Source organism: Colossoma macropomum, unplaced genomic scaffold (assembly GCF_904425465.1).
Source record: "Colossoma macropomum unplaced genomic scaffold, Colossoma_macropomum, whole genome shotgun sequence".
Lineage (NCBI taxonomy): Eukaryota > Metazoa > Chordata > Actinopteri > Characiformes > Serrasalmidae > Colossoma > Colossoma macropomum.
Window position 1 is genome coordinate 18,904,498 of NW_023494808.1, and position 11,578 is coordinate 18,916,075.

Sequence of the window (11,578 nt, forward strand, 5' to 3'; positions counted from 1 at the left end):
ATGTAGTAAAAGGATAAAAAAACAATTTTAACGCAGTATCCCAGTGTCACCCAAACATTTTCCTCAATCAGAATACAATAAATGCTTAATCAAGTATAGTTTTGAAACATCAGTCAGACCGAACATTGGTCCAATGCCAATGTTTTTCTTTAAACAGTTATCTGCTGATACCGATATAATTCTGATATTATGATGCTTCCCTAGTACGTAAATGGTCCTTTACTTGCTTGTGCGATCTATTAAAATCTTAGCAAATAATGTATGCCTTTACATTATGTGGACGTTCTTTGAACCATACATAGAATGGTTCTTTACGGAACCAAAAGTGGTTTCTTCTATAGCACCTATATTTTTAAGAGTGTACACAAATTGCTTTACCGTCACTGTTCACCAGTCCAACTGCCAAAGGTGAATATCCCTTTAAAATCCAGTGTTTACAAATTGCAATACAAACTCTTTGGCCTTTTATCATTGAAGCAAGAGGTTTCTTAACAGCCAACTAGAAGCTGACTTAACTGTTCTCAGATCAGCATGAAAGGGCAGAATGAAAACTGGCTCAGGGATGGTTTGTAATCCAGTGGCAGGGTCACCACTAAAGACTGAAGTTTTGCCTGGGTTCATTTTTACAGTGTATGAAGGCTCCTATTTTCTTATGTGTGATTACGGCTTTAGAAATAGCAGTCCCCATATTGTTTGTGGGGTGCAGTAATCAAGGGTGCCCAGTCTGTCTTAAAATGACAATGGAAATAAAAGTAATGCTTTGACAATGACTTTTCCTTAGACTTGATTTCAATCCTTTTTACAGTGTGTTTAAAATGTATACAGAATTGTTTTTGTTGCTCTCTGTACCGCCAACATTTATTACTGAAGTACACTGCAGTTACCTCCTGGTATTCCCAATTCTCCTATTTAAAGTCACTGAAGTCTTATAAAGGCAAAGTTGAAGCTTTAGAAAAGGGTCAAGGTGTCTTCAGTCATGCAAACACACCAACAGAATCTTTTTACACTCAATCCTTATTAACCAATACGCTATATGGCCAAAGGTATGTGGATTCCTGTCCTAGTTATTGAGGTTGTGTTTCAGCTACACCCATTGCTTACAGAACTGTCCATCGGGAGCTTCATAAAATGAGTTTCCATGGCCAAGCAGCTGCACATAAGCCTAAGATCACTATGTGCAGTGTCAAGTGTCAGCTGGAGTAGCGTGAAGCACTTTGGAGCAGTGGAAATGTAATGAATCACACTTTGCTATCTGGCAGTCTGATGCCAGGAGAACTCTACCTACCAGAATGCATATTGCCAACAGTAAAGTTTGGTGGAGAAAGGATAATGGTCTGGGGCTGTTTTTTAGGGTTTGGGCCCCTTAGCTCCAGTGAAGGGTGATGTTAATGCTGCAGCATACACAAACATAGACAATTACACACATACAATTTTATGGCAACAGTTTGGGGAAGGCCGATTCCTGTTCCAGCACGACTGTGCCCCTGTGCACAATGTGAGGTTCATAAAAACATAGTTTGATGAGTTTGGTGTGGAGCAACTACAGAGCCCTGACCTCAACCCCACTGAACACCTTTGGGATGAACTGGAAGGTTGAATGTGAGCCAAGCCTTCTCGTCCAACATCTTGTGGAAGGCCTTCCCAGAAGAGTGGAGGCTGTTATAGTTGCAACTCCATATTAATACTAATTAATGGTTTTGGAACGGGATGTCCAGCAAGCTCGTATCGGTGTGATCTCTTTTGGCCATACAGTTAAAGTTTTACGTTATGTACTAGCAAAGCTGGAAGGTTACATGTAGGCTAATTAAGCTAAAAGTTCAGTTGCTCATCAGTCTCTTTCTAGTATTTTCTCTAGGCTACATTTGGCCTTACATATCATTGTGTCCTGTATATTGTCTCATAAAACATCGCCAACACAATCACTGAACCTCAGACAAATCAGCAAACACTGATTTTCTCAGAAACTGAGTAAAAGGAAAATGGTTTCATGGTTTAGCGGTACATGCCCAAAACATCCTGGAAGGAAAAATGACCTCTAACTAACCTACTGGGAAAAGAGAATACAGTCAAGATGTATTCAAATACGGTCAAACTAAATAAGCCACCAGTCTCCACATGTGGATTAGTTAATCTGATAAGCAGATACACAAGGTTCATTTACCATCACTAATAAATCACATCAGACCTATAGGGTAACATTACAGGTTATTAAAAATGACTGCATTTTTGGAGGACAATGTTAAAGGTTACTAGACGTTACTAATTTTTAGGAGGGTGAAATTAATCTTTATAACAGGATAACATTACTAGTTATTATTTTAGGAATGTAAAATTATTGTTTTAAGCTAGTATATTTTGGTAAAGTAACATTGCTGAAAGTTGCTAAATTTTAGGATGGTATCATTACTCACTGTTTCAAATTACTAATTTATTGTAGACTAACTTGTAATTCAATTTTAACAAATTACTGAAAGACTACTTAGTACAGTAACACTGCTAGTTGTTCTAATACACTGAATTTTAATGGAGTAAATTTATTGAATGATCAAAGTTGATAACTTTAGCAGAGTAACATTACTGATTGAGTTTTAGAAGGGTAACATTACAGGTTGTTCAAAGTTATTGAATTTTAGGAGGTAAAAATTGTTGAACGTTCAAAAATTTACCATGTTAGCAGAGTAGCATTACTGGTTAAGTTGTAGCAGTGTAACAACACTGATTGTTTAAAGTTACTACATTAAGAGGCTAACATTGCTGGTTGTTTAAATGATTAAATTTTAGGAGGCAACATTACTGGATGGTCTTCTAAAGTTTAGAACAGCATCATTATCTTGCTTACTGCTTCAAAGTTACTCATTCTCACTCCTAGTTGTTATGAGTTACTGAACTTAAGCAGGGTATCATTATTTATTTTTTAATTACTCAGTTTTAGGAAGGCTAACATTACTGATTGATTAGTTAACTTTTAGGAAGATAACATTCAGAACCATTTCTTGCTATAAGCAGTTGAGCCCCCAAGCCACCAGGGGGCCCACAAGCATTCAGTATTTATTTCTTAATTTTACGTATTATTTATTTTGTCCTAATCAACATTATAACACAATGACATTACTGGTTTTAGCAGAGTTACTGGTTGCTCAAAGTTGCTGATCAGGGTAACATTACTGGATGGTCTTCTGAATAAGATGAGCAACATTAACTTGCTTACTGCTTCAAAGTTACTCAGTCTCACTGCTGGTTATGGGTTACTGGATTTAAGCAGGGTAAAATGACCGGTTGCTCTGATTTATCGAAGTTTAGATGAATATTTTGAATGGCTGAACTACGTTACTGATGCTCCTTCTCACCTGAGGCTGAACTGAAGTGGAGCCTACGTGAAAGCAGTGTGGCGGTAATTCCCTCACCCACCGCCAGGCGGAGCAGCTCTGTTTCTCTGCAGTCAGGATGACAGGGGGCTCCTCATCAGTCAGGCATCATCACCATCACCCAACAGCGGCCTGTGAGAGAAAAATGCCCGAAAAGTCATGGAAACTGTTGGAGGTGTCGCTCCAGCGCGGCGGCGGGACACACTACGATATAGAGCACCGCAGCTCTGACTTCCACTGAAGGTAGACGCGGACCGTTTTCGAGGAGCGGGTCGGTGTGTTTGTGTTTGTGTGAATAGCAGCAGGCTGTGCGCTAACCTCACTGCACTGCCTGGCGGTGTAAAAGTACATTTAATGCTCGTCATTTTGCTTAGTTCGTCTTCTTCAATTGCTGTAGAGAATAACCGCCATATATCGAGCTGCTCGTGTCTGATGAATTCTAGTTAGAAACTGATGCTGCTCCTGCTAACCGACGAGCTACTTAGCTAGCTAACCTAGCTAACCCACCTGAGATAACCGTGTGGAAACGTAGGTTAGCTAGCTAGTGTATCCTCGGCTAACAGGTTCGCTGATGCTTTCAGGATATCTGTGCATTAATAACATTAAAAAGATTGTCTTTTTACAAGTGAGCCTGAAGTTGGCTTCCTATTCGCCAGCTTCTTGTTCGAACCACCTTAAATGGTGCTGCAGTTACAGCACATTTAAGGTGGAACGGGAGAATAAGAATAAGAAGCTGGTTTCAGCTTCGTTTACATACAACAAAAAGGGCACAAAATGCATCTGGTCGCGTTTATTCGAGAGACTATAAACACAAGCGCTTTCCAGGCACCATGTTACTGTTGTGAAAGTGATTGGAGTCAATATAATGTGATGTTAATTCTTAGTAATTAGAAAAAAACAGTAATTGTCCCCGTTTTAAAATCCAGTAAGTTAACTGAACAGATTATTAGTATTATATCCCCCCTTATAATACATTGACCTAGAAGAGTCAGTGATGTTAACCTAGCTGACTTACTCTTCTGCATTTCAGTAGCTCAGAGCAAGTGATGCTTGTCATGTTCATGCAAACTCGAACATGAAGGCAGTTCTTACAGGCATTACTGAGTTACAGGAATGTAGCGGTACAGGCTGTTTAAATCGTTAGTATTTGAGGTGTTGTGTTCTGTTTTTGGTTTGCATTGGTGTTATTGAGGACCACTAGTAACCCTGACCTCTGAACATGAGCAGTAATGTTACTGTCCTAAAATTACCAGTTTTATTTATATATATATATATATATATATATATATATATATATATATATATATAATTTTTTTTAAATAAGCATTTGATGTGATCATTCCAGAAGAGGATGCTTTCACTTTTGACTATTGGACTGTAACCATCTATTATACAATACACATGCGCGTCTAATGGAGCCATACTGTTTTTGACGTGTGTATGGTAGTATGCAGTTTTGGGCACGGTCCTGGTTCCTTTCACGTTCTTCCTCATGCCCAAAGGGAGTTTTTCCTGCCATCCTCAACGACATTGAGAGGTTTCGAGCTGCATTTCTGTAAAACTGCTTTGGGACAGTGCTTGTTGTGAGAAGCTTTGTGTAAATAAAATTAAGTTGTTCCACAGGCGTTCCATAGGCATACCAGTCTTAATGTGCAGTGTCTTTTCTCTATGGAGTAGTTGTCAAGAGTATGAGCAGAGAGTTGGCTTCTGTTTGTAGACATTAGTCATATGACCTGGTCTCACTTTGCCCCTCCTTAGTTCTCGAGAAGGAAATGACGTTGTTTGAAGGATTTGTTTTTTAGAGGGAGAAAAGACTTTCTCAGCCACTTCTTTCTGCTTGTAGCTCTTGTTGACTGTGAGGAAAACTGAATATGTAGCGAGGCTACTTGTATGTTTTTTTTTGTTTGTTTGTTTTTTTTTATTTCTGAAAGCATTCACTCTCTTCCTTCACAGGCTCCATCACTATGTCCATGGCTTAATAATGCGGCGTCACTGGCTGTTGGTTGGTGCTTGTGGATGGGTGCTGCTCGTCCTTGTGTTCGCCAGCAAGTTCATCAACTTCGGCTTCAGAATGCCAGATGGTAAGTGTCACATGGGCTCGTCAAAGCTGCAAAACAGCGTCAATGTTTTAGTCACTCTGGAACTGAGCTTGTAAGGTTAAGCTAACAAGAGGCTGCATATGTTACACACTGCTGCACAGCTGTTTATGTGCAATACACGACTAATAGTTACACTCTATAGTTTTTATAGTATATTGTATTTTATATTCATTGTACTTTTCTACACAAGCAGTTTGTTTGAGTCTAAGAAATAGTAAGTTGTCAGTAGGGCTGCCACGATTACTCAATTAAGCTTGATTTAAAAAATGATTAGCTGATGGTTGACATGATAATAATGCATAGTTTAACTTCTCCTGCTGGTCTGTCTTACAGTAACAAACAGGGCCTGATGGACACCTATTTATATCTTTTTTTTTTGCCACATAGTGTTTTTATTTTTGTTAATGAAGTCTTTTTAAAGGCTTTTTTTGTTTCATTTTTCAGTCATATGTTTTGGAATCTTTAGAAGTCTAAAAATTATTTGTTATTTTTATTGTTTAATTAATAAAATTACGATCATAATTATTACTGATATAACTAGTAACTGATTAATTCTATAATTAATTATAATCAAATACATAAAATTATATAATTATACAATAATTATAACTGTATAATTATAAGTTGATAATAACTACATTACTAAAGTAATTGATGTGTCATATTGTTGTCATATAGCCTTTGACCCATAACGTCCACACATTCTTTTTCAGACTATGGGGGAAGGCCTGAAATGCTGAATTGGACCTTTTCACCCATAAAGACTGTGAAAGCCCCACCCGAGCAGCTCGTACAGAAGGCAGCATCTCAGCCATCTCCAGCAGTGACTCAGCTTTTCAGTGTCCAGGTCCAAATTATTAGCACTTCACTTGTCTGCATCTGGGTGAAAGTTCTTGTCGTGGGTGTTGAGGGTGTTGGTTTGCTTAAAGGAGAATTCTACCAATTGTTGATGTGAAAAATAGTGTCTCAGACATGAGCTTCTAAGGTATGTCTGTCTGTGTAGTCCTCAGGTGGCCTGGCTGAAGTCGAGCTTTCAGACTGGCACTCAGTGACTGTGCAGCGCTTGCAGCTTTTGTCCAGCGTTTGCAGGAACTCCTCTCTCTGGAACCTCACTCACACTCCACTGCGCAAGTTTGTTCTCGACCGCATCTTTGTTTGTGACAAATACAAGATCCTTTTTTGCCAGACGCCCAAGGTTGGCAACACACAATGGAAGAAGGTTCTCATTGTTCTCAATGGTGAGAGATTTTGTTCAGTACAGTTTCTGGTTTTTGTTTAGTACAGTAAAGCGCAGAAGTGAGCTTTCTTCAGTGTAGTCATTCTTAATCATTTTCCTGAGTGCTGCAGTGGAGTACACCCAACCAGGAACACTGTTGGTTACAATAGCAGTTCAGCCTTAGGCTAATTGTAGTTTGTAGTCACAGCTTTCTGTGGTGCTAGACTTATATTGGCAGATTGTGTGACGGTTCTCTCACTGCTCTGTCTTGATTCTTTACTTTTAGGAAAGTTCTCCAAGGTTGAAGATATACCTGAGAATGTGGTCCATGACCACGAGAGAAATGGTTTACCTCGCCTGTCCTCTATGAGTGACGCAGAGATCACTGAAAGGTCTGGAAAAGTTTTATGCTCAAGTTAAACTCACAGGCTGTAAATAGGAATTACTACTGTTTTTCTAATTTAATTCTAAGTTTCCTAATTTAAGCTTAAGATCAGATATCTACCTGTCTGTCTAAAGTCACTGACCTCCTTAATACATTAATTACCTGTCGATACTGTAAATGAATCAGTAGAACATTGTTAATTCATCTCTATCTAGTATCTGTTAATAACATTAACACTATAACTTAATTATTATTTAAGAGGTTTATATCTTAACAGCAGCCGGAAATTAAAGATGGCACATTGGTCTCTTTGGGTGAGAAGGATGACTTAGTGTCCTTCTCCTGTTTATATTTAGTGGTGCTGGCAAGATTTCAGCATCCACCAAATTCAGTTACACTTGATTCTTGGAGGAAACATGTCACACATTAGTTGGGGCCGTATGAACGGGGGCTTAGACTGTGTGTGGAAACTGGTAAAGGCTAATTATGCATTCAGATGGTCCTTGTCATCTCACAGTGTCAGAAAATTGTCACATCACCAAATCCTACCAGTTGTGTTTGTTTAGGTGGTCACAAGACACTGGTACAATTTTACACTAGTATCCAAAAGTTTGTAATCACTTGTCATGTTAATAGTTTTTATCATGTTGTATACAATAATAACTGAAATTAAATATTACAAACTATTCTTCAGAAACATTTTTACATAATTGATTTAATATTTCAAGAATTCTATGAGCCAGAAGTGTATAAAATGTTAAATAATACTGTAATACTGATTTCTATTTTATATTTTTTTGGTCAAATTACCTGCCTTGAGATTTTTTTATTAACAGCTTCCTAGTGTCCTGGGAATTGTTTGAAAGCTGTGAGGTTGCACAGGACTAGTATGTTAGAACTATTTGATACAGGAACCTGCAACCAGATTTCGTATTATTAAAAGCATTGGGCCTCATTCACCAGCCATTCTTAAGAAGAAATTTCTTCTTAAAACCCACTCACACAGTCTTCACAAAGATTCTGACATTCACCAATGTTTACTTACTTAGGTAAGAACAGAATCTACACACACATTTAAAAGCACAAAGGCAGGTCTGTGATTTAAGAACGTCATGAATCTGATGTAGACTTTTTCTTGGGGCCTTTTTCAAGAACAAATTTAAGAATTTATTGGTGAATGAGGCCCACTGATTCTAGAATCCATCACTAGAATGCTAGTGTAAAAGCGCTGAGATGGACCAAGGCCAGCATGATCTACAGTGTTCAGAGATATCAGGAAATATCGTGAATGGTGATGCGCCACAGCTCGTAAGCTCATGTAGCATGAAACCTGCCCATGACTTTGTCAGCCATTTTAGTACAACTTCCTTGGGGTAAACTTGAAAATTTACAGTTTGCAAGGACCATCTGACTGTACAAAAGCTTCAGAAAGATTTATTTAAAAATGTAATTGAAAAAATAGTACTTGCTTACTTACTACTTTGCTTAAATGGTGTTTCAGATTACATACGTACTTTAAGTTCTTCATTGTCAGAGACCCCTTTGAGCGTCTCATATCGGCCTTCAAGGACAAGTTTGTGAAGAACCCGCGCTTCGAGCCATGGTACAAGCACAACATAGCACCTGCCATTATTCGCAAGTACCGCAAAAGTCATCAAGACACTGACGAAAGTGCTGGCTTACACTTTGAGGACTTTGTCCGTTACTTGGGCGATGAGCCTGGCCGACAGCACCTGGATCGGCAGTTCGGCAACCACATCATCCACTGGTTAACCTACACTGAACTGTGCGCTCCATGCGACGTTTCGTACAATGTGGTCGGGCACCATGAGACTCTTGAGCTTGACGCCCCATATATTCTGAAAGCTGCTGGCATTGCAGATTTGGTGTCGTACCCCACCATCCCACCAGGGATAACCCGTTACAACCAGACCAAGGTGGAGCACTACTTTTCTGGAATCAGCAAGCGGGACATTCGCCGCCTCTATGCTCGTTACCAGGGTGACTTCAGCCTTTTTGGCTACCACAGACCCGATTTCCTGTTGGACTGATGAGAGGCTTGCTATGTCTATTTTTGTGGAACACACTACTAAAGGATATTTTGTAATACTGGAGAGATTTGCCAGATTGCTGGCAAACCAGTGTTTTCTGTTGCCTGATAGAGATGGTATTGAAATTTTGCCCTTTTGCACTGACCTTGGACCAGCTATGTGTTTTTCATGGTCATGATTTTATTACATGAAGCAATCTTTAGGTCAACACTAAGAAGCAGCTGCGAAGTGGAGCAGCTAAAAAGGACTTGCTGGGGTTTAGAGCATCATTCTGGTGAAGTTGATTGCTGCCTTGTTACTGCTTGGTCCCAGTTTTTGAGTCTTGATACTTGGTTGCTACTGTATTTGCCATATGAAAATGAAAGTGCCACATTCTGATGTTATTTAACAAAGGTTACTCTTAGTATTTTACTAGAAGGTACTTTACCCATTTGAAATTGAACTTACATACACTCTGTGACTTTAGAACAGCATAATGGTCTTCCTGCAACTTTCTGTAAAACTGGATGATGCTGTTCTTCTCAGATTCCTTGAATTCTGAAGCTGTACAGTACTGTGCAAATGTGTTCCTTTTCGTTAATTTAAATTCCTGTGAAAAGTACAGCTATTAAGAACAGGTTATGCACAGGTTTTTAAGCATTACAAGGAAAAAAGCAAAACACATATAATGGCAGATTACACAGAAGCCTCAACAACTAAACGCAATATTAAATTTTTCTGTATTTATTTGTCCACATTCTGCCTTCATTACAGCGTTTCTTTCTTTCTGGGAGACTTTCTTTCAGTTTTTAAAATAAATATGCAGGAATATTCTTCCAAACCTCTCAAATTCAGTCTTAGAAGTTGGCTACGTTTGCTATTTCTCACAAGCCAAGAAATCTTAACAGCGACATACATGGTTCACTTCACGCTTCGAGAAAAAAAAACTCACTAGAAGCTGGTATTTCCAATTTTAATTGAATCCTGACAAATTAAATTAAAAAAAATCATGAAATAAGATTCTAGTGCCAATTTCCTTCCTTTTTTATCTGCTTCCATTTCTCGTCAACGGCTTCTTGACTGCTACACATCCTTTCAGACTCATAGTGTCAAGTTGTCTTCTCACAGTGGAAGGATAGACAGAAACACAACAATCAAGAGTGAAGCTTGATTTTCTCCTCTCTCTCCAAGATGATCGCTTATGAAAGTTTATCTGATGGTGACGGGTTTGGTGGTCTACCAGGTCTTTTACGCTGGTTAGGAGTTCCATTTACACTGAATCTTTTAATCATTTGTTGTTGAGGCTTCTGTGTAATTTTCTGTTAAATTTACACAGAAGCCTCAACAACCTGACATTGAAAATTGATGAACTTAATGGCTGTTTGATTGGAGATTAAGTAGAGAAAAGTTTGGTCTCTGACTTTTGCATAGTACTGTGTATGTGAGAGTCACAAGTTCTAATTACGTTCTGACCACAAACGTTCTAATAGCTTTGTTTACATCATTGTAAACAGTACATTTTAAAGGTCTTTATCATTGCCCCTTTATGGGGCAAGAAAATTGCTCTGAGCTCTTGAAGCATCTAAAAACAGTTTTGTTAAAGTAAATCACAGAGTTGCTCTAAAGTAACTAACCTGTGTGCTGCACACTGAAGATTCTTCTCTATTCTCTGCTTCAGGTACTATAGTTATCATTTTTAGGGCTGTGGATTTTGGGAAATTGCCCATTTTGGTTTTTTTTTGGGACACATGCATCAACTTGTCTTCCAAATGTCTGCCTCTCCGACTCCACTTACAAAACTGACAGAGGAACATAGTTTATTTACTAATAGGATAATATTATTGAAGAATCCCGACAACAATTTCTAATAAATATTAAAATGTCTCACATTGAATGTGAACGTGTATTTTCTAGCACACCTCTGACTGTGTTTATGGATGAATGTCTCTCGTTTTTTTTAATCAACAGCACATTTTGTATTGTGAAGTAACAGTTAATTTATGTTTAAACAGTCATATGCAAAAGTTTGGGCACCCCTAGTGTTTTTTGTTATGTGCCTTTTAAGACTATATAATAATATATGTAAATAACATCTGTTCTGATTGGCTGCTTTATTGAAAAAGCAGTCCAGGCTGAAACACTCCTTATAACTTCAGTGTGAATGGGTGGAGTTAAACTGCTGTAGCTGAAAAGACATGTATATATGAAAATGAGTTGGTTCTCATGAAATCATAGAAACATTGGCTGTGTTTGGAGTTCAGTTTCCATATATGGACTGGAGAGTGAAAGGTTTGTTTGTACACTCACCATGTTTACATAGTACAACAATTATTATTATTAAAAAAAAAAGTGATCAAATTTGAGTTTTTTTCATGATATGGGCCCAGATCTTTCACATGTAGCCCAAAGTTGCTGGAAATGTTATTTCTGCTATAAGTTTTAAATACAATAACAATATAACATAATTAGTTGCACAGTTAGGC

At 38.2% G+C, this 11,578-nt stretch overlaps 1 protein-coding gene across 1 annotated transcript; it reads left to right on the plus strand.

The window, feature by feature from the left end:
- The first annotated feature begins 3,317 nt into the window (after positions 1–3,317).
- On the plus strand, positions 3,318–11,120 carry chst10 (carbohydrate sulfotransferase 10). Its single transcript, XM_036557726.1, has 6 exons — positions 3,318–3,608; positions 5,319–5,446; positions 6,178–6,311; positions 6,468–6,702; positions 6,967–7,072; positions 8,567–11,120. Exons 2-6 carry the CDS (start codon positions 5,347–5,349, stop codon positions 9,114–9,116), a joined length of 1,125 nt encoding a protein of 374 aa, XP_036413619.1. The 5' UTR covers positions 3,318–3,608; positions 5,319–5,346; the 3' UTR covers positions 9,117–11,120.
- Positions 11,121–11,578: the final 458 nt, after the last annotated feature.